The sequence below is a fragment of the Gymnodraco acuticeps genome, unplaced genomic scaffold (genome assembly GCF_902827175.1).
Source record: "Gymnodraco acuticeps unplaced genomic scaffold, fGymAcu1.1, whole genome shotgun sequence".
Taxonomy (NCBI): Eukaryota; Metazoa; Chordata; class Actinopteri; order Perciformes; family Bathydraconidae; genus Gymnodraco; species Gymnodraco acuticeps.
The window spans coordinates 278,374-302,738 of NW_022992126.1; the positions used below are offsets into that span (position 1 = coordinate 278,374).

At 41.5% G+C, this 24,365-nt stretch overlaps 1 protein-coding gene across 3 annotated transcripts in view; it reads left to right on the forward strand.

Annotated features, from left to right (window-relative positions):
• Positions 1-23,552, forward strand: part of LOC117538005 (E3 ubiquitin-protein ligase SMURF2-like) — a 65,103-nt gene extending 41,551 nt beyond the window's left edge. For 2 of the 3 annotated variants that reach the window (XM_034203480.1, XM_034203479.1), the window contains 16 exons: positions 2,365-2,430; positions 3,299-3,410; positions 3,828-3,911; positions 5,260-5,471; positions 6,959-7,043; positions 8,960-9,118; positions 9,622-9,675; positions 14,047-14,260; positions 17,143-17,246; positions 17,347-17,461; positions 17,915-18,093; positions 18,840-18,977; positions 19,190-19,310; positions 19,618-19,819; positions 20,309-20,384; positions 20,497-23,552. In XM_034203480.1, coding sequence (XP_034059371.1) covers positions 2,365-2,430; positions 3,299-3,410; positions 3,828-3,911; positions 5,260-5,471; positions 6,959-7,043; positions 8,960-9,118; positions 9,622-9,675; positions 14,047-14,260; positions 17,143-17,246; positions 17,347-17,461; positions 17,915-18,093; positions 18,840-18,977; positions 19,190-19,310; positions 19,618-19,819; positions 20,309-20,384; positions 20,497-20,596 — 2,021 coding nt within the window. In that variant the 3' untranslated portion in view covers positions 20,597-23,552. The remainder of the gene's footprint in view (positions 1-2,364; positions 2,431-3,298; positions 3,411-3,827; positions 3,912-5,259; positions 5,472-6,958; positions 7,044-8,959; positions 9,119-9,621; positions 9,676-14,046; positions 14,261-17,142; positions 17,247-17,346; positions 17,462-17,914; positions 18,094-18,839; positions 18,978-19,189; positions 19,311-19,617; positions 19,820-20,308; positions 20,385-20,496) is intronic. The other variant, XM_034203481.1, reaches the window with a different exon arrangement.
• The last annotated feature ends 813 nt before the right edge of the window (positions 23,553-24,365 follow it).

Here is a 24,365-nt window from a genome sequence, read left to right on the forward strand (position 1 = left end):
AGCAACCATTCATTTTTACAGCAATGCATCTATCTGCCAAGGAAACATATAGCTTTTATTCTTGGAAACCTAGTCCTGCTCATATACTTATTGACACTGTTTTGCCAAAGGTGCAGAAAGAGGAGGAAAGGTGCTGTTTGGGGATCACTTTGATAATCCTGTGTGACCCGGTTTAATGTGGATAACACACATCTGCCTGGCCTCACAGACTGCAGCTCTTTGATTTCCAAATGATTTATACTCTTATTTACTCTCTGCAGTCCACATGGCCGCATGCTTGTTAGCCCTGTCTGGCTTGTTGGCAGTACCAGTCTGTTGATACTGACACATACACACTTAACTGTACTACAAACTGTCAAATTAACATTCCTTCCACACATTCTCCTCCTTTCCTTCAATCCATCTTCCTGTCTCAAACTAAAAGTTCAGACATGTAACAGAACCGCCACTCTGAAGTACATTTCCCCCCTTTTTTTTGGGTATAAATTCGGCCTTTTCCTTATTTCCATCCATTCATTCTACACAGTAATGCACTACGGACACACCAGAAGTTGTCTGTCTGAATATAATTACCTTCTTTGTTAGAACCAAACTGATTAGTTGACCTAAATGCGACTATTATGCCAAGTCCAAAAAGCTACATACTTCTCATTATATTACCAAATATGTCCCAGGAACCTTTACTTGTTTAAAATCGAAATTCTTGACATATACAGTTCACTCTTCTAGCCACTAAAGAACACGAGGGACCTTGACATGCCATACTTTAACCCCACTGAGGGCCAAAAACCTGCCCTAACATTTAGCCACAGCTTCCAGAAACAGACAGGAGAGGCTCCAGTTAGGCTCCAGACCAGCCACTTACTGTACAGCCAACATGGCAGAAATTATACTTTCTTGTAGCCACAGAAAGTGGACAGGGAGACAAATCATAATCTTTGACAAGACACCAGAGCTCACAAAATCCCTTGTCCTTGTCTTGTAGCCGTAGAAACATGAACTGTGCCCAGTCTGTGGTCTGAACAAGATGTACACAGACAAACATTACTGGAATTGTTGTATTGATTCCTAGAAGTCCCACACGCACACACGCGCACACGCACACACACACACACACACACACACACACACACACACACACACACACACACACACACACACACACACACACACACACACACACACACACACACACACACACACACACACACACACACACACACACACACACACACACTCTCACACACTCTTCTGGAAACCAGCTATAGTGTTGTTTAGATCTGCAGAGTTTATACATACAGGAAAACCAAGGACATGTCTGTGTATGCATGACATTATGTAGACCAAGCAATTACAATACATGTCTAGTATGTCTCTGATTATAGTATTAATGCATGGATAACTGGGGCATTTCCCTTTCTTCCGCAGATTCTCTTTCTCTCTCTGTCTTCCTCTTGCGGTGCATATTTCTCTTCCTTCCTACACACACAGTTTAATGTCTGACTATGCTTTACTTTTTCAGATTTTAGAAAGCCAAAGCCCCTGCATGACTCACACCCTGTGCGATTACGACACACACATACACACAGATACACACACATTAATTGATATCACTCCTGTACGGCTCAGCTGGTCATGCCGAAGTTTCCCTGTGTGACAGAGGCAGCAGAGACTGCTGAGTGTATCTGTGTCTGGATCTTGTTCAGAGTCGTCCTGGTTTGTGTTTTTGCTGTCTGTGTCTCGCAGTGCTATCATTTGCCACTTCAGACAATGAGTCCTTGCTTATCCAAAAATAACAAGACCGCTTACACATTTTGCGTCCAAGATCTGTGATATTTTGTGTCTCCAAATGTTTTTCCCTGCACAGAACATTGTTGCTTTGTTAAACATTTTTTAGTTTTGGCTGGCTGCTTCAGTATGTCCCATTTGCCTCGTGCCGAAATCAGAGCCGTTATCACTGTAAAATGATTGGCTGATATGTGTTTGGATGTACATCATTATATTTGATGTTTTATCTCCTGCAACAGATGATAAGAATGCATTTTTGATAACTTTCCATGGTTGTAACATCCTCCGTCATAGTATTTTAAATTAACTGTGCAGTTTCTGTCATCTTATAAGCCTTCAAAGTCATGGATTTATTACTCATCCGTCCTTCCTGGATAGTGTTTCATCGTCGCACTGAGGCAACACGCCCACACAAACGCAACACCCTGCGGTTCTATTTTTTAGTCTGAACGCCTTTTATTTGGCATTAAGTTCATCAAGTTACTCATCGGCTTAATACCTGGATTTGATCACGGTTGTAAATGTGAGCAGATATTTAGTTGATAGTTCAATTTCTTGTTTGTTTTTTCCCTGCAGATCAGAGACTGGACCTGAATAAGCTGGGCCCCAATGACAATGATACTGTGAGAGGTCAAATAGTTGGTAAGAATTCCAAACACGTTTAAAACATTATCATTCTTATGGAAAAGGAAGTTAAGTGAAAGATATAACTATGCATAGTCAGTCAGTGTGTTACATGTTCCAGATGCTCTAGTCTACATCCAGTGTGCCAATACTATATATATAAAAAAAGCTCAGATGGACATGCTTAGTCCAGTCCCAGAGCTTTTGTCCACCGCATATTTACTGTTTAAAACACTGATTAAATGAACAGCTGGAAGACATCAATGGGACTACTCCCTTACATTTGACTAGGTTTAAAAAAAAAATGAAGTGCTCATTTATTTTGCCAACAGCTAATTCATCCTCAATTAGGTATCATTTTTCAATCTATTAATTTTCAGTATTTGAAATCGAGGTCAGCAGTTAAGGCCAAATACAATACATGGATCATCTGTAAGAGACAATAATCATCACTGTCAAGTTTTTCTAGTCAAAAATCTGGAACAAACATTGGGTTTTGATTAGTTGCCGATTCCTATTTTAAATTCTAGCGTGCCTAAAGGCTTGAAACCTTTTTGTGGACGCATATAATGACCATTCCCATGACCTACTATGTTTCATAAATTGCATAAATGTTTGGGCTTGATATCATATGTTACACAAATGTGCTGCAGTTGAAAATAATACTACAAAATCCCTCAGAAATTCCACATTAAGACACTAATACCAAGGAACATCATTACAATTCATGCTGTGATTGGTATTAAGAACCAATGGCACAAGCTTTAACACTGCTCCTGCTAAAGCCTCGGAGAGACACTAATGTCTATTTAAAAGATGATTACAATATGATGAAGTTATTATTTGAGCGAAACTCTATGGGTAAGAACATCTGATTGATCTGCAGTCTTCCTTGTCTTGGTTAACTGTGCAGTAAGTCTTCAGTCCAGAGATCGCATCGGGACAGGAGGGCCGGTAGTGGACTGCAGCCGCTTGTTCGACAACGACCTGCCTGATGGGTTAGTATCATCAAAGCTTTTCCTTTCAAATGACTTGTCCTATTTGTGCACACAGTACTAGCTTGCTCATTCTCAAAGTCTTTCTTTTTCCTGGCAGCTATCTGGATTTAACTCTTTTAGAAGCATTTCTTCAGTGAAGTAATCTATAGTTGAGAGGATTGTGTTGGGGCAGGAGGATAGTTTTTCTGTGATTTTGTGTGCATTTAAAAGGATACATTCTTTTTTAAATGCATACTAAATCAGTATTGGTATGCAATTCATTCACAAGCTTTTGTCTTGTGTGTAAAGATAAATGTCTTTATTACTTATGTTTGCTGTTAAGCCCCTTTTTCTAAACATTATATAATCAGATTCAGCAACCGTTTTAGTTTTTTGATTGTCTTTTCTAATCCTTTGTCTTAATATGTCATGAAACAGTTGGGAAGAAAGGAGGACGGCGTCTGGGAGGATACAGTACCTGAACCACATCACACGTACCACGCAGTGGGAGAGACCGACCAGGTACAACTACACACTTCTTCATCCAGGGCTTTAAATACTACACACTTGAACTTTTAATAACAAAGCATCAGGGGTCTCTGTAAGTGGTTGTACTTTTCCCAACTTCCCCTTCTAGAAGGAAAGACACGTTCACTAAGCCCAACTCCCAACACAACAATAACAGTCTGTCGTAATGAGTGAATTTCTGACAACTTCCTTAGCATCCCACCCCACTGCAACACACACACACACACACACACACACACACACACACACACACACACACACACACACACACACACACACACACACACACACACACACACACACACCTCTCTAAGCATACTAGCCAGCCAGTCGGGCAGCTAGGTTTTACTTGGCCCCTGTTCCTGCTGGAACAACTGTCGCCTTCCTACTTGGCCCATATCAGTGGAGCCGTTAGGGGAGTAAGCAAACAAATAACGCCACCCCCCCCCCCCCCCCCCCCCACACCGTCACCTGTCACTGATCCTGACTGACGACAAATGTAATCTGTTCCAGAGTTTAGAAAGAATAATCCATTAATCAGTTTAAGGTGTATGTGGGTGGAAATGTCTCGAAGACTGGGCAGAAAAGAGTGAAAACACCTCTAAAGTAAAGAAGCAGGGTTACTTGGAGGGAGAGGTAGGATATTAGTGGAGGGGGAGAAAAAGGAAATAGGAGGAAGGAAGAGTGTGTGGAAGGGGGAGTGGGTGGGCTTTGGGTTGACGGACAAGGGTCCAAGGTTTTAGATAGCCAAGGCGTCAGTAACTCTGGACAGCCAGACAATGGTCACGCACGCGCCGACACTTGCACACACACAGATACATTATGTGTCGGCCTGTCTATGTCTCCTAAACACACTAAAGATTCTACTGTAGTCTTTGGAGGACTTTCTGTTTGCTTTTATGCAATCCTTCAAATCACTTAATCTTAAGCATAACCATGAAATACATTTTTATTTTTGAGGACTGATGACACAGCTGTTCCACAATAATTACCCAACACCAGTGTGTATGTCTAGACATCACAAGTGCAGATAAACTGGCTGCACCTTTGACTTAACCCATAGCACACCTTTAACACAGAAACACACTTCTTTCACCCTCCACACCCAGCTTCCTGCAAGGAGAGGGAAACATGGCCCATAGTCACACAGTGCATCTAAGGAATCAAAAATAAAACGTTCAATTCTGCTTCTCAATTGATTTTTTCTGTTTTATGTAGTACATTGAGTTCATGTTTTCCCCGATTTGTTACAAAATGTATGGTGTATTAATATATATCAGGAACATTTCTTTGAAAATAGACTAAACTCCATTTACATGAACCACTCTCCGCTCTTTCCCAGGCCAGCGTCGGAGTACTCCAGCCCCTCAGGGCGTCCTCTGAGCTGTGTGGTGGACGAGAACACGCCGGTGATGACGCCCGTTAACGGGGCCGAGGCGAGCGTGCCGCAGGGCGTACAGCGGGTCCAGGAGAGACGGGTTCGATCTCAGCGGCATCGCAACTACATGAGTCGAACACACCTGCATACACCCCCTGACCTGCCTGAGGGTTATGGTGAGAGACAGAGCATCTCACACAAACACACACACACACACACACACACACACACACACACACACACACACACACAAACATTTGTTTTCCTTTTGATGATAAGAGTAAAGTCAAAATGCCCCTTTTTCCACTTATTTTCTATCCGTCCGTCTCCTGGCTCTTTCCATTGGCTCTCACACACTTTCTCTGCTGACCCACAGCACCACATCATGACAACCACGGTCGACACCTGATGTGTGATAATATTCCTCTCCTCTACTCCACCTTTCTTTCCTCTCTCCTCCTGTTTTCAAACATTTCCCAGAGTTGAAATACTTGGCTTACAAACTGATTTGAAAGCGGCATATTCAAGGCTCAGCTTTGAGCTCTAGCCTTTCTTTAAACACGTTTGGAAAATAATGCAGGAGCTACATAAGTATATTTTCCATCATTGGGATTTTCTTTTTTTCAGTTAAGTGTACTTTTCAGCCAGTGTGAACCCCACAATACCCACAGAGTCTGTAAAATAAATAATTATTTTAAGTGTGGTGCTGCATGCCCTTGATTTTTTAGAATGGCACAATTGGACCTTTGCCCCCTTTGAAATGTCCTGCTGTGTCCACTGACGCTGGCCAAGGTCGGACAAAGTGAGTCACTGATGCCCAACGGCTAGTGAGCTTTCTTTCTCCGCTGAACCCCCTGAACCAGTGGCTGGGTGTGGTGATGGAGAGAGGGAGGGAGGGAGGGAGTGTGTGTGTGAGGGGAAAAAGAGAGGGAGAGGTGGGTAGGAAATGAGTTGTGCCAGTAGGAAGTTGGGGTGTGGGGTACTGATGGATTAGCGGGTGCATATACACACACATGAGCCTCAGAACACTGAGCCTGTGCAGCACACACACTTTGTGCCAACATGCACACACACACACACACACACACACACACACACACACACACACACACACACTCCATTCATCCGTGAGCTGGAGGGAACCACAGCTCTAACGGGCCGATGAGGAACCATTCTCATTTATTTTTTGCTGTCCTCGGTTCTCCCAGTTGTTTACAGCATATCATTTTCGTTGGTTTGGAAAGAAGTACAGAGTTTTCTTTTCCATTTCCTTTGGTTTTGTAGATTAATGGGAAGGGATTACTTTCAGAGCACACACACCAACCTTTAAGAGAAAACAAGGATGCATCAAGTAACTATGTATAAGGAAAAAGTCACGAGTCTTTGATAAGTTTTCCTTATATTTTATTTCCCCCATTATTTTGGGATAGTGGAGACTTGGAGAGGAACTAATTGATTACTTTGGCACCCACTTTACAAAACTGTTGTCCTTTCAGTTTGCCTGTCACTTCAATTATAAACAGGATTCCCTTTCTCCAAAATACACAAATTCACTATCCATGCTTGTACCCACCAGCACTACAGAACAACAGTTTTGAGCGTCATGTATCAGTGTTGTTTTTGCCATTTTGATCCAAATGATTTTCTCTCTTTCTCCTTTTAGAGCAAAGAACAACTCAGCAGGGTCAAGTCTACTTCCTCCACACGCAGACTGGGGTCAGCACATGGCATGACCCCCGGGTGCCCAGGTAACTCCTTTTTGATTTATAGTTTTCACTTCGTTATTGTCTTTATTCGTCTTTATTTGTTATACAATGTATGTTTCTTTTAGTTAATGTGACGTATGAAATGTGAGTAAAACCATTTCAAAAACACACTTCATCAAAGTGTCTACAAACAGGTTTGTCCCTGTATGTCTCCAACTATTTTAAAACCTACAAACAACCCACATTTTAATCAAGGTTACTTCAATGGCTTGCAGCCTCTCTGCCAATGTTCGTTTGGGAAATTGTTTAACTATTTTATTTGTACTTGTTATAATCGGGAGCAGACTTCTACGGCTATTTCAGCCTTTGGTAAAAAAAACCTCTATGAACAATATGCTAACAGGGAGAAGCTAACTGCAATTATGGCAATGGCAGTGATACAAGATCCCATGATCTCACTTGACCTCACAACACCACTAAACTCTGTCTTTATGTGTTGATGAGAAACCCCTAGTGGCAGTTAAGTGCATTTTAAACGCATGATAAATGCACTGCAGTGCTGACAGCCGTAATGTATTATCCTTAATATAAAACCTGATGACATATATTCCCAAACTGACACGACCAAACTGGACTTAACTTTCTGTATCCAGAAACGTTAGTCTTTATAGTCATATTTCATGATCAAGTCCGGGTCAGACAAACTAGTGACCTCTGAGTCCGATGTGGATTTGGAAGAAACACTTTTGGGCAGCTGTTGAGCTAGTGGTTCTGCATTCAATCAAACTCTTTCACTGACTCAATAGCCCACTCGGTAATTCACCAGAGACTTCAGGCTCTGATATTGCGTTACATTTCTGGCCATGTTGCTGCTCAGCGGAGAAGCACGTTGAGTTTTGGGTTTGGTCATTTGGACAGAGCTTTTCAAAATGACCCAGTATTTTGTGATGAGTGCAGCGAGGCATGTACTCTGTCCCTCAGTGATGTGTCCTCACTTCACACAAGGACAAAGTACACACACACACACCCACACACACATACATACACACACATACATAGACAAAAACACAAGTTGCCCTGAGGCTTTTGCGTTGTCCCAGATCATGGCTTAGCTTCCTACTGACGGGAATGTCAGTGTACAGGAGCGTAGAAGAATCAGGAAATTAGAGCAAGGGCTTTTTCAGCATTGGCTTTGTTAATGTTGACGATGCTCTTTGTTCTGTTGAGAGCTCTGTTCGAGCGATCTGATTGAGTTATGTGAATCTGCTGTGAAGAAAAGGTCTACGTACTAGTTCATGTGAATGTAAACGGCAGCCCATATTCATCAAACGTTAGCAAGGTTAACATTTAGTCTTGGTTATTAAATATTAGTTGAAAAGGTGTTCAGTTTGTGTAATTGTGTTAAAATCTGATCGCTACTTACTATTCCTACTTACCTATTCACTTTAAAAAAGCAGCTCAAATTGCATCATAGCTAACATAAAACCCCATAGAAGGCTGTGGTAAAAACATTGTATTGATTCTTAAAAACATTGTATTGAACATTGTAATCCCTTTCAACACTCACCTATGCCACACTTGAGATTTATGAAGATGTCTGCATGTGCGTGGAATTTCTTATTTATTTATTTTTTTGGCACGTTGGAGTGTCAACCTCTACAAACATAGTGACCAGGGGCCATATTGTAACATGCATCAAAGAGGAAGCCAAATAATGAATGACATGATGCTGAAAAAACACACATACAGCACGGCGAGACGGACAAAGATCGTTCCTTAGCTGAGTTAGTGAATCTGGTGTTAGCTTTGGATAAAAGCGTCTAACAAGTGTAATGTAATGTGAGGCTAATCAATGATATAGTTCTTAAGCTCGTCATAGTGTGGGGGTCAAAGTCGTTTGTTTTAGCCAGATTCACATTGGTAGTGTGAAGCTGATGGTTTTGGTTTTATTTGTTCAGGGATCTCAGCAATGTGAACTGTGAGGAGCTGGGCCCGCTGCCTCCAGGCTGGGAGATAAGAAACACAGCCACGGGTCGCGTCTACTTTGTCGACCACAACAACCGGACAACTCAGTTCACAGACCCACGACTCTCTGCTAACCTGCATCTAGTACTCAAGTAAGTCTATAAATCACTGATGTGTTCAGGATGTTCAAGGACATTACCTTGGCTGTAGTTGAGATTTGAATGACCAAGAACATAAAATATTGCTTTTTTCCTGCAATTAATATATCTGCTGTAAGATAATCACTGGCTGTCTTGGTTTCATTCGTCTCACCTTATATTTTTGTCCTCTTTATGTCCGTTCTGCCTGTCTCTGTCAACGCTCTTTTTCCATCCTCCTCTTCCTGCCTTCCTCAATGACGGAACAATCTTGGCCTAATTTTCCTCTGTATTTGTTTTTCTTGTTTTAATCTACGTTTATTCCTTTACTTTGTGTCCTTTTACTTGTTTACTTGCTCTCTTTCTCCTGTCTCACTGCTCTTTTTAATCTTGTCCCATGGTGCTTTCAATGCTCCAATCCTCATCTCTGTCATTCCCATTGTTTTCATTCTCTTTTCTCCCTTTTTGTCTTTCTCTGAATTTTTCCCGTCTCTTCTCCTGTTTTTTTTTCCGTACAGCCCAAGTCCAAATGGTTCCCGTGTGGCCATGGAAAGCCAAAACACTAACCTCAGGTAACCCACACACACAATACACTCTTGGTATCTGTCTGTATAAAGCACTTTCAGCAGCTAGTCACTCAAAGCTACGCACGCACACACGCACGCACGCACTTACGCACGCACTTACGCACGCACGCACGCACGCACACTGTTATTATCACAAGAGAAAATGCTGACTGTGATACGTTTCCACAGGGGAATGTCCAATATGTGTGTTTTATACACGTCGTACAACCTTCCTCAGGGTTGACTTTCATGTGGGTGTCACTCAAGTCTGAAACACACTCTCACACATATACACACACACACACCAAATGTCAGGGGCTGTCAGTTGGTCTTTCAGTGTGTTTGTTTGTCTGTCAGCAGTCTGCCTCCACTGCTTGCAGCAAATACAGCAGAAAGGCCTGAAAAAATACAAAACCCGTGTTAGCATATCGGCTGCTAGCTTAGCAACAGTTTTCGCATTATCACACATTGATAAGGTACTTTAGCAGTACGTCTAGATAAAATGACAACTACCAAGGCTGTGATACTCGTGTGGAAGGAACCTGTGAGTTGTTTGAATCCCTGATACGATGAACTGAATTCTGGGTTTGTTCTCTGTGTATTTTGGCTGTCGGGGAGCTCCCTGTACTTTCTGCCTGCCAGTGTGTGAGGCAGGAGTCATTAGAACAAAAGGAACATGGAGAGATGTGGAGATTTTCCCATTTGCTTTTTTAGTGCAAATTCTCAGTCAAAACCTCTTTCAATAACAGCGGCTGGCACGATAGACATGTTTGGGAAATCAACATCTGGTCATTTGGTCAAATAGTATCCATATGTGATTTGAAGCTCAGCTATGTTATCCAGTCAGCATCATTAACTGCCTGTCCGACTCCTTATTAGGAGAGATTTGAGGCAGTCCAGACAAAGTTTGAGAGCTTCTTGAAGGTCAAAATTAGCAAGCTTTAATTTCCAATGCAGCTTTCCGTGATACACACTGATTAATGAAAACAAGATCAAGACATGTTTTTATACAGACCATGTCACAGCAATAACTGTGCAATGTACAACACTCTGGAAGGTAAGCAAGTGCACACTTATGCCCCCCCCTCCCCAGCGTCCTCTGTGCTTCAAAAACTGTTAAAGTTATCAGCCTGTCTGCTGGCTCACTGTCAGGACATCTGTCTTTTATCAACAACTGGAGTTAAAGATATAGCACACACACACACACACACACACACACACACACACACACACACACACACACACACACACACACACACACACACACACACACACACACACACACACACACACACACACACACACACACACACACACACACACACACACACACACACACACACACACACACACAGTGGGGTTGCATGTGAGAGCCAACGGAGTGCAGTGCCAGTAGAAACTGTTTGTGTTTCGTCTGTAAGATCAGATTGCGTGGAACTAATTTGGCATTACAACATCGGGAGTCTGCAGTTTGCACCTCAGTCTACGGAGCCTCCAGGATGCATCTTGGTGTTAGTGTGACTCAGACGGCCCGCTTGCCGTCGACTTCAGACTAATGAAGGCCTTGAATTGTCAGACAGTCAGCCACAGCTGCATTACTGTGGTCTGCCGCGCTGCCTCTCACATGCTCAGCTTCTTCCCTCGCACCAGCACCTAGTATATGTCTGAACCATTACATCAGTGTTTGCTCAAGGTATTTTAAGTTGGATTTAGGTTTAGTGGGCATCAGCAGGTATTTTCCCCACCAAGTTATACATCTTCATGACATTTATATCAACATTTGCATTGATGTTTTAAGAAATGATGATTATATACTATAGTATACTTGGTATATTATGGGTGTGTAGTTATATTTAACTATGAAAGATAAATAAATGCAAATGACTGGGTTAGCGATACATCCCACAAATGTATATAGATATAGAGCGGGATACAGGTGGGTAGGTAGGTGGATATAGTTATATTTATTATGTATTCGCACGCACAATGTACTACACTCAGGTGTCAAATACCTTTTTGGTCTCGTGCTGTATACAGTAAGTCAAATTATGCAGAAAGCACAGATTGTTTTCTGTTATGGTAACATTTTGCAAAGCTTTCATTCATTATTCTTGGAGACTGTCGTAAAATGCAACATACTTTTGTCGGTACGCAGTCTCATCACTACAGTCTGTCTGCTTCTGGTTTCCTGTACTTCCTGTACGTTTTTAAACCGACACAAGTGTACAGATGTGGTATTTTGCTAGACTGTTAAAGATCACACAATTACTGGCAAAACACACACATATTATCCAAGTAAATAATTCAGTGCACACACTTTGACTCCACGTTCTGCAGCACCAGCTGATGCTCAGACTCATAAAGGGCCCTTTGATTCTCCAGGCTGGGTGGGGGGCAGAGTGGGAGAGTTGGTGTAGCTTTAACACCACTACACCTACTCAACACTCATTACAGCCCACCTGTGCTGGCTGACATTAAAAAGAGGTTTTTCTCCACCCACACAGCGGTGCTTTCTTGTGCGTGCACTCCCTCACCTCACACACCCAGTCTGAGGATGGAGGACTATCATGACTCTGCAGGTTCAGGTGTAGGTGACTTAGTTCTGGCACACTCCTTCACTTCTCCTTTTCCTCCTGCTCCGTCCACCTTGGAATAACAATAATGAAATCCTCTGGCTCTTGGATTGAATTTGACAGTTATATTTCTCCCCAAGTGGTGTTTTTTTACCCAAGCTGTCACAGCCATTCCTCTCTTTCGGCTCAGGCAGATTTTCAGCTTTGCCGTCCTTGTATTTTCTATATTTACCATCAAATATGCAGAGCTCGTCCCCGTTTGGAAACCAAAGACGATGAACTATGTCGAAACGTATTTTTAATTACACCGTGCCCTCGGAAGGAGGAAAAAAAGTGCGCTTAAATTACGCTTTATTATATGGTTCTTCAGCCTCCGAGCCAAAGGCAACTCATTCCATTTTGTTTTAAGGCCATCTTTTCTTCCCCTCCTCCTTCCTAAAGTGGTTTTCAGGACTGCAGTCTTACCCTTTCTTTGACATGCTAGGAGCCCCAGCGCCTGCCAATAAAATAAATAGCAGCGGACTTGATTATACAGGGATAGACTGGTGAAACACTGCACCCGTTTAGTTTGGAAAGCCCAAATAGATGAGGCTTTTTTTTTTTAAACCCACTGAACCAGAGAACCCAAATGTACAAGTGTCGGAATAAGTGGGTGGCTATGCGCTGCTACCTCAGAAGGTCTCTCCTTCCTTTTTATACACCAGCTCAGTCTTGTGTTTGGCCAACAGCAGCCTCCTCTCCCAGCGGAGGACAGTAGCATCATTTAAAGCAATCCTCTGCTGGCTCAGCGTTTCCTCACCGGAGAATGAGCGCTGCTGTCCTGTTGAAGGGAGAGATGGATAATGTTTTTAGGAGGCCCACCCAGGCGTCCCACCACCAAGACCACAATGAGGCAGAGACACCAGAACTCTGACCATGGCTCACCTTTGCCAAGATTGCATTTTAAAGCCGACTCATCGCTTTAAAATATACAGGCTCTGAATAGCAAGAGAGGAGAAACATGAACTTAAAACAGTTGCTGTAGTCTCCATTTATCAGAAATTGTTTGCAGCTAAAAGAAAGGCATCTTCAGAAAGTGTGTTACTCGACAGAAACAAGACTGTAGAGTTGCAAAAATGTATGTTAACAATGGCTGTGGTCGTATCTTGGAAGTTCAAGTAGTGGTTGATGGTGGGGAGGGATACCTTATCAAACTTGGCTGTCAGCTTCTTTATTCTTGACGGGAAGTAAAGATGTATCGAAAGGAACAGAGTTAGATGAAAAGAGAAATGTGTGATAGAGGTTCGTCCAGCTATACTTACACCTCTCTCCTTTTGTATATTTATTTTCCTGTGTGTATCTCTTTCTCTTCGCTTAGCCAGGGTTTACCTCCATCTCGGTCTTTCCTGCTAGTGATATTTTTCAAACGTCTGTCAAAGGGCCGGCCTGTCCTCAGGTCTGGATCAGATTTACGCCGGGCTTAGGGCTCTGTTTAGAGCTCTTTTATTTGAGGGGAGTGAGGAGGGTGAGGGCTGAAGATGGAATTTCTTACAAAACGTCCTAGTTCAGCGGTTGGAGAATATTTGAGATGGAGGGGTTGGGGAATTCCCTTCAGGACAGATTCCTCTTTTTACTTCTATACATCTGTTGCCTAAAAGCAGTACACCAGAACAAATATAAGAACTACTTATGGGAATGTGATGGTAGATAGCTGTAATACACTAAGTCCAAATAAGAAAAGGCTGCTCAGGACAAATTGTTTAATTTGTTTAAGTTAATTAGTGAATCAGACTGACTTTGGATCCTCTTCACATTATTCCTCCAGTCAAACGCCTCCGTTGAAGGAGCAGGTTGTTCCCGGGGTCCCGCTGCAGCCCCTCTCCCCCGCCCAGCTGCCTGAGGAGGCGGAGTGCCTGACGGTGCCCAAATACAAGAGAGACCTGGTGCAGAAGCTGAAAATCCTGCGGCAGGAGCTCTCAGCGCAACAACCACAGGCCGGCCACTGCCGCATCGAGGTCTGCCGTGAGGAGATATTTGAGGTAAAAATGATGAAATAATGAATTACTCAACTGAACACACAACAACATTTTACAATGCACTTGTTTCTGTTAGCAGAAGGCTACCTAGAAAGCTGCACGATGTACAAACACTACCTTTGTTCATGTTTATTTGAGCTGAAAGTCATGATTATTTGTCATATTGTGGAATCACCTATTTCTCTGGCATTACTGTCCAAAGATATTGAAAAATGTCCATCCTAAAGATCAAGGCAAGGTGTTCCAATGTCTTCTGTTTATCAAAAACCAAAATATATTCAGTTTATTAAGATATTGTAACACAGGAAAACATGAAATCGACATATTAGGGAGGCTAAAACAGTATTTTCTGCCATATTTTTCAGGAGAAAATACTTTAACAATTAATCTATTATCAAAATGTTGGCGATTATATTTCTAATGACTGAATTGTTATTTGTCAACTAATCGTTGCAATTTCCATGTTTATAGAAATAAAAAAACGCCATGATCCCAACACTGTATTTGTCTGAAAGGCTTCACTTCAGAAGGGCAGGTGTTCATTTTCAAAATGTCAAAATCAAATCAAATCAAATTGATTTGATTTGACTTGAAAATGTCCTCGAACCTTGTAAACGAGACACCCTAACCTGAAATTCCTGGTGTGATTTAACCCATAAAGGGAAACATGTGGCTCACTGATGAAGGGCATCTGAGCACAGCTGCAAACATGTGCACACATACATGAATGCAAACACAGAATTTCCCTTGAATTTGTATAACGTACATTGACCATGTGTGCACAAAATTCCCCATCTGGCATTCACAAAAGCATCACATGCTGACATGCAAACCCCAAAAGTCCCTGAAAACTAAAACTGAATCCTCACAAACCCAGATCTCTGCATTTTACTAGCATTTTTTTCACCCCATTTACGACGTGCACCAGAAAAGGGCCTAGGGCAGCTCAGAACCACTGCTCCAAACTGCTTTATTATTCCCAGTGAAAAGCAGAACAGAAAGGCCTTCACAACACCACAAAAACACTCTTTCTCTGTTGCTTTTCTCCTCCTCCTGTGTCTCTCTTTTTCCTGCTCTCTCCAATCATTTGTTCTACCAAGGCAAGGCATTCTTTCTGGATGATTTCAGCAGCTAAAGAGATGGGGAAGGAGGTGAGGGGAGGGTGGGAAGGAGCTAAGGGCAGAAGTGGCAAGTATTTGTGGCCAGACATAACTTCATAACTACAAGTTGAGCAATGAAAAATATGACTTCATCGCCCTTCAACGTGACAGCTGTGAAAAGCAGCTCTGCAGATCCACTGGAGGTTTTCTCGTGCAGGAACCAGAGCTTCAGTTAGCCTCTGGCACGGTGTGCATGCACTTACAATTATTCTAGCCTGATTTCTTATCCACACTTGTTCTGTGCCACAAGTTGACAAACGATTAACACAAAGGAAATATTTTCTTCTGTGCACATTCCATAATCAATTCAATGCATGTTTAATCACTATCGTTTAGAGCAGAGGTGTCAAACTCAAATACACAGTGGGCCAAAATTAAAACATCGGTACTAGTCGAGGGCCGGACTGGTTCAATGTTTATTGCAGAACGTATTGAAATGAACTTATTGCTCATATTAAACCTGGAACTGACAAAGCTTAAATGATTGCCTATAAAAACAACATTAAACATTAAATAATCAGTTGCATTAATTTCTTATGGCTTTATCTGCAGCTTTTCCGGAGTCATTTCTTATGATTACATTTCTCCACAGGCCAACAACTTAAAAAAAACTATTCCCCTCAAAGAAAAAACCAAACATGCCCTGTTGTCACAAGAACAAAAGTGCAGAAGGAAACATCCATTAAACTCAGTTTGCTGCTGTGATGCTAGTTCAAGCCAGATACTTGGCATCTCATCTTGGGTGCAAGTTCATCAATGTTTGGGCTCAGGCTCTGAGCTGAGGAGACCCTCAGGATTGAGTGAAGGTGTGCGTGCAATATACCGGCGGGCCAGATCTAATAGTAATTAGAAATTATCCTGCGGGCCGAAATTAAATCCACCAAAGGCCTGATTTGGCCCCCGGGCCTTGAGTTTGACACATGTGGTTTAGAGTATCTGAAATGTTTGAGTGTAATCTTCCAGTCTGTGCAGCAGTGACAGATTGTTTACTGTGGCAGGGTTTCTGTCTGTCACCCCTGTGAGAGGACAGACACGACTCTTATGTAATGTAAAAAGGAAAACACTGACTATTTGTTTAACTGTAACTGGGGAAGGGTTACTATGAATAGATGCAAGGACAGGATTGCCAGGATGCTCTGGTATGAATGTATTCTCTTTAAGAGCAATAAACAATAATAAAATATGCTGGTGACCAAGTTAGTTTTTAAATCATTACATGGTTTAGGACCAAAGTATATTGTTGAACTCCTACATAATTATAAGCCGTCAAGGTGCCTCAGGTCTTCTGGGACGGGTCTGCTATCGGTTCCGAGAGTAACAACAAAACATGGAGAGGCAGCATTTAGCTGTTATGCCCGACACTCTGGAACAAACTGCCCAAATCATGCACGTCCGCAGAAACGCTTACTATTTTTAAATCGAGACTAAAAACATATCTCTTTGACTGCTTTTAATTGAGATGATCATATTCGAACTACAGTATGCCTTTTAAACATGTATTGTATACCTGTGGTGTTTATTTTTATTATTTTATTATCTTTGCTTTGTAATGCCTGTTGTAAAATGCCATTATATAATGTGTTTTTACTGTATTTATTCCTAAAAAGTCTTTTAATTTGTTTTGTAAAGCACTTTGAATTCCCACTTTTCTGTAAAAGTGCTATATAAATAAACTTGCCTTGTTTTGTGCATCGTTTTAAATGTTCTGTGTGTCTTGAATCGCAGGAGTCGTACCGGCAGGTGATGAAGATGCGTCCGAAGGATCTCTGGAAAAGACTGATGATCAAATTCAGAGGAGAAGAGGGACTGGACTATGGCGGGGTAGCAAGGTATTTAGGCACATGTTTATTTTCAATGGTTTTAAATGTCAGGAAATATGTTTTATGCTTATTTCATCTGCACTGTTACTGTAAATCTGTTGTGTTTTAGGGAATGGTTATACCTGCTGTCCCACGAGATGCTGAACCCGTACTACGGCCTGTTCCAGTACTCCAGAGACGACATCTACACTCTGCAGATCAACCCGGACTCTGCTGTCAACCCGGTACGAATTTCCAACATGCATCTAACATTTGATAATAACTTGTGTATCAAGCTAATCTTAATTTGCAGACATCAACCAGACATTTCTTCCATGGAGAATAGGTACAGACTGTTTGGATGTGTAAGCTAGAAATAAACAACAATTGGTTTTAAAAATGATCAGCAAAGGGCAGAAATTTGAAACAACATTAATTTTATGGGATTTGAAAAAGGTGTTGAATAAAATGTTAGATCTTTCTTTTAGTATTTGGATTTTGATCAATATGTGAACAAATCAGATTATTCTGCATGCTGTAAATAATGATGAAGTCTAAGACAGCAACGAATCTCTCCTGGGTAAAACTTTAGTAAAAAACTGAAGCTGATTAATTTGAATCTTCATATACTACATAACACAGAAGCTGATATGATATGAATGAAAGCCTTAATATTAATATCCCCGTCTGATGCGCAGGAGCACCTGTCGTACTTCCACTTCGTGGGTCGCATCATGGGCATGGCGGTGTTCCACGGCCACTACATCGACGGAGGCTTCACTCTGCCCTTCTACAAACAGCTGCTGGGGAAACCCATCACGCTGGACGACATGGAGTCCGTCGACCCCGACCTCCACAACAGCCTCGTCTGGATCCTGTAAGACTTATTTTATACCGGGCCATACATTATTCTCTAAATTATTTCCCTGGCAACACGAAATTATAGGAAACGTATATTATAAAACTGGTATTAACACGATTTGCTAATTAAATGTACTTGTCAAAGCAGGTATAAATGCAGGTTACACAGAACTTCATTTTTAAAGATCTCTTCTTTAACTGTATGCTAATACAACAATGCTAAGCTATGGAGGAGAGTAGCTTCCTAGCTGTTACAGATGCTTTCACATTAGAAAATTACTTCAAAAAGTGGTTGCTTACAGCTGGTACAGGAAAGAAAATCATACATATATACATCAGACCTGTAGGGACATGATATACTTCAGAAAGACATAGACCTGACTGTACTGTCATTTAATACATTCTAATGAGTGTGGCGCCCCCTGCTGCCAGTAAAGCTAATGCCATCTATATAATTGAACACCCTTGCTAGATGTTTGGATGCAATGAGTTTCACACACACAATGTTCTTTTAATAGAAATCCTTACCTAATCTAATGTCACCTATTTAAAATGTGTCTGTTAAGCAAACAAAGACAATCATCAAAACTCAATAACCGACCAGTTGCCGAAAGTAATTCCTATGAAACATATGGGCAGGAGTGTAGAAGACTGCTGTATTTCTTAGTTTTGTTGGCCTTAATTCTAAAAAACAGAGCAACAAGAAATAATTCCTGCTGATAGCTGATTCAGAAATGAACCTGCCCTCTCTCTCCTCTTCAGGGACAATGACATAAACGGCGTCCTGGACCACACTTTCTGTGTGGAGCACAATGCCTACGGAGAAATCATCCAACATGAGCTCAAACCCAACGGCAAGAGTGTGAACGTCACAGAGGACACCAAGAAGGAGTATGTCAGGTAAGGAGAGGGTTGCAACAAAAAAATGACAACAATTCGCCAGCAACAAGTTCAGTTTCAGCTGACAGGCTTCATATAAACACGGTTTTCACACTTTGACAGTCCAATCTGTCATATTGTCATTAGTTGTGAGTCATGGTGGTGAATCTGTATTTGCAGTCTCACAATTGTTAAATAAACTAACGGTCTCCTTCCTCTGGTGTTTTCTGCAGGTTGTATGTGAACTGGCGTTTCCTGCATGGCATCGAGGCTCAGTTTCTGGCTCTGCAGAAAGGCTTCAACGAGGTTATCCCTCAACACCTGCTCAAATCCTTTGATGAGAAAGAACTGGAGGTACAAGATCACCATCATTTATTACATCTTCTTTTTTTCTTCTTTCTTTTTGTATGATTTATTTATGAGATTTTGAGCACAACAGACATACAATACACCTCCTACATGGAGTGAGATTGATACACAGTTGAATACTGTGGAACAAGGTATCAACAAAGAGACAGCTTACCCCCAACTCCCACCCCCACCCCCCTCCCTCCCTTACAGACAATTTATTACATCTTCTTAAATATAAGAAATATTCCAGGTACAGTTTTCTGGTATAGTATGAACTCAAGTTGAAATGTGTGTGTCTGTCTCCCCTCAGCTGATTGTGTGTGGCCTGGGAAAGATCGACATCGCTGACTGGAAGTCCAACACCCGTCTGAAGCACTGCACCACCGACACCAACATCGTCAAGTGGTTCTGGAAAGCCGTGGAGACGTTTGACGAGGAGAGGAGGGCCCGGCTGCTGCAGTTTGTTACCGGCTCCTCCAGAGTGCCCCTGCAGGGCTTCAAGGCTTTACAAGGTACTCCTCTGACTCTGGGCTCTCTTTTTATTTTAGCCTCTGTCTCTCTGTCCCTGTAATAACCTTTACGCTTAAGTTCTGGTAACCCTCAAATTTTAATAGTTTAATACCTTGTACCCTGATATTATTTTTAGTTGGTTACTTCACCGTGGTAGCCTCGGTCTTTTGAAAGTTTGAAATATATGCAATATATGCATAAAAGGATTATGCTCCAATTATGACAGAATACTGTTGTTAAATCCTAAAATAAACATTTGGATTAATCTATGTTTTTATGTTGAGTTTAAATGTTACCAATCTGAGGCCACAGTTCATTTCAGGAGCATATTTTCTACCAAGAAAAGCAGCCACCTGGCTCAAGCAACAGAGGCTACATTGTCCTTGTAAAAAGTGTCAGGCCTTTATTAGATCAATTGTTGGTGGGTAAATGAACAGTGGGACTTGATGCTGAGCTGCAGCTGATGCATGCTGTTTGTGTTCTGTCTGCAGGAGCTGCAGGGCCCAGACTCTTCACCATTCATCAGATCGATGCAAACGCCAACAATCTGCCCAAAGCCCATACCTGGTGTGTGTCACATGCACTTGCACACAAACACAACCACGCACCACATGCATACAAGTGATGCCTCTCACCTAGCGTCACTCATTTGAACGTATTCTCTTTCTTTTCTCTCCAGCTTCAACCGGATTGACATCCCGCCCTACGAGAGCTACGACAAGCTATACGACAAGCTGCTGACTGCGATCGAGGAGACCTGTGGCTTCGCAGTGGAATGAGACACGTTGGAGAGTGTGTTTGTGTGTGAAAATGTACAGACACACTGATGTCTCGCTCAGAGCGTCTTTGACCAGCCTGCAGTCTGCCCTCACCGATCTCCACATTCTCCCCTGATCGATTTCTGTTTGAACAGCTGCTACTCATCCCGTCATTTAATTGTTTTGTTTTTTTGTAGATTGTGCAAAATACAGAGAGCTATGAGTTGTTTATACAGAAAGACAAACATTACTGCCTGGTCATCTCAATTTTAGATCTTAATCAAATCAGGAAGTAGTTTAATAATTTACAGTTTAAAACAAAACAAAACATATTTTCTCCCCAGGCAACTGAGAGCATTGAGTCGCTCTTTCGTTTTGCAATTCAAACAGATTGATTCATGTCATGCTACTGAATCTTTAACACTGCAGGTAGCCATATCTTACCCATAGTAGCATCTGATCCTCCACCAACACAGCTTCCACTCCTCATGGCTGCAGAGTGTGTGTCCTTCTCTTGTTGGAGGCAACACATTCATCCTACCTCGCCTGTAATGCTTCGATATTTGAAGGGTTTCATCTTAAAATGCTATGGAAATTCTTTGATTTTTACATCAATGCTCCATAATAAACTAGCTTTCCATATTAGCGGCGATGTCTCATCTGTCATACAAAACAATTCAAAGTGTGAATATATCATTTTGAAGTGGAGCTCTACTTGGATGTGGGTCTGATGTTTGGTTGCATTTGTGATTGGTGCTTGTGGTGGGTTGTTTTAAGCTAGAGGGACAGACTCTGGTGAAGAAGAAGGTGTGAATATTATTGTTTTCCCTTAATCACTGCAGTGTGGCCACAGCTCTTGTAAATGTGTGTCTGTATGCGTCTGCATGTGTAAACATAAGTATGCTAGGAAGTTTAAAGATGAGTTTCCCATCCTCTCACAGGATGCTGATTGAAACTCTTTTTGAGCATGGTTTGTATTCCTGTTCTCTACACATTGGTCTCCAGCAGTTGAAATGATGCATGTTTTTTTTTTCTTCTTGCATTTAGTTTTTAATCCAACCCAAAATCACCCAACACACTTCCTGTCAGACCATATGTGAAAAGGGCACAACTGTCCAAGGGACCAGGCTTGAAATAAGCTATTCAAGGCAGGCGTCCATTTTTAGTCTCGTCGTCAGTTTAAAAGGCAGAAGTATTTCTTTCTCTCTCGTCACTTTGGAGCACTTTACAAACTGAGCAGCGACTTGCAGGAGTGCTTTCTTCACGTTAGATAAAAAATATATCATGTTTAATTTGCTATTGGACTCCATAAGAAATATACAGAGTATCTACACACCTGTAACTTTTGAGGATATATGTACAAATACATAGCTATTTTGTATATGGTTGCTTGTTCTGTCTGTTCAATTTAAATGCAAGCATGTTGGTGTCTGTCACAGACCTCTTTGCATTCTCAGGTGAAGTTGTCCCTTGTTTTACTTTTTTACATTTATTAGGCTAGTGTGTGTGAGGAGGGGTAATACTGGTTGTAATGGCAAATATATTTCAGAGGCTCTTTAAACCCATGATAGTGTAAAGGTCCACCGTTTAAAGTGACATTTTCCTTTTGGTCGATCACGCTTACTTATAAACACACACATGCCTTCATAGGAGGACATGAATGGCCAGATGTGATGCTCTGGGGGTCTGTGTCACCGCTGAACATTTGACAAGGAGCTCTCTGTTTGCAACATACATTTTTTTTTTTAAATAAAGAAAACGGACTGAATGCTGCCGGCGGACTCAGACCCTCAGAGCTTCAAATGTTTGAGGTTGTCTGCTACTGATATCCGGGGTGCTACATGGTGAAAAGTCGGAAACACAACATTAAGACGGCCTCTGCCCATCCAAAGAAACCCTTCTGCATGAATGGATGCTCGAGAGTTAAAGCCTATTTATTTGCATAATTAACACTCTAAAAAAACGTTTTGACTTGGAAAAATCAGTTTAAATGTTATTTTTTTTGTATATGTATACTGCCTGCATTTACCTGTAACCATGAACAGTCTGTTAGCTGATTTTCAGAACATTTTATTTTGTGGTCATCATGAGACAAAACGGAGAAACTGAACATGAAATTGTCTTTGTACAATTGCAGAGAGTTTATTTGATTGATCCTTTAATAACCTGACTCAGAGGCAGAAGAGAAATGCATTACACCTTTTTTTGCACACATTATGCATACTTGGGCTCCAAGTTATAATCAGACACTTCCTTCTATTTACCAAATAGTTAATGGACTGGTTAAGGTTTTGTTTTTTTTCTATGTAGATAACGTATATATGAATACACACATGATCTTGATATGCACACATGTATGTTTGTCCAGTGCACACAGTCCACTTCTACTCTTTGTTACTTGTTGGCACAAAGTTTTCTGGCTGGTTCAGTCTTCAGTGCAAAAGTTGTGGGGGTTTTGAGCTTCCAGACGAGGGGAAATCTCCCCAGTTAAGCAGCCAAGCTTTGAACGCCTGTGATATAAAGAGATATTTGTCTACTCTTAACTGATCTGATGAATTGTTGAAATGGATTGAGAGCCAGTTCTGGTCCAAAGGATTTTTCTTAAATGATGGTTTAATTGGTTACAAACTAGAACAATGCTCAGCTAACTCTCTCCCTACTCTTTTAAGTGCAAATGTACAGGTTTATGTGCAAGTGTGTGTGTGTGTGTATGACTTGATTGAATTCAGTACAAAACAGAAATCTTTTTTTTAAACTGCACCAGGTTTTTATTTGTTTTGATTTCCTATCTGTTTTTGTATTTATTATTACAGTATATGTGTTCATAGTTTTTCACATCAGCTGCTCTGTGAGCTTGTAACTGACACCTGTACATAAGGACAATAAAGAAGCAAAGTAATACACTTCTTGTACCCTTGCAGAAAGCTGAGCAATAAAACTATGCTGTTTGAACCTCACAGCATTATGTTTTATAGAACCACGTGTACTACTGTCTTTTGTTCTGATGAGTAAGTTGAGCAGAAGATTCAATTTATTTCTGTCTTATATAAACTTGGCTCTGGACCACAGCATTATGTTTTATATGACCTACTGTATTTCGTTCTGTAAATTGAGTGATTTAAATTACACCTTTTTAATACTGTACTTTTACTTGAGTAACATTTTGAATACAGTATTGTTACTTGTAACTTTTTGAATACAGTATTGTTACTTGTAACAGAGTATTCCTAACCTTTGATATTTCTAATTTTTCTCTAGTACACAATCTGAGTACTTCTCCCACCTGATAGCCTTTCACAGAAATACAGAGAAAAAAGTCACGTAAACATCGCATCATTTTACGTAAAAAGGGGGAGTGGCTAACTGCTAGTAGCTTCAAATGATGTGCAGTTGGTAACTTGGTAGCAGTTTTTAGTGAGTAAGATTATATCTTTCCGTATTTTTATCTTCAATTCACCATGGTGAAATATTGTGTATGTACGTGGGTTGTGTAAACTGCGGCCTGTCAGGACACCGGCTGCACTGTTTCCACCGGGAGGGACGGAGCTGTGTTCCCCGCCTGGCTGCGCTGTGTGCGGGCGAAGAGAGAGGGCTTCAGCGCTGCTTCTGTAACTGAGACACGGTGCTGTGAAGATATCATTTTACACAGGAGTGTTATATCCCTGACATAATGATGGAGTTCAGGAGGGGTCTCGCTGTTAAGACATTGGGGCTGTAAACTGGTCCCTCCGATACACTCAGACGCAGATGATTTTCCCGCTGCGTCATTAACAGGAGGCGGAAGTGGGTT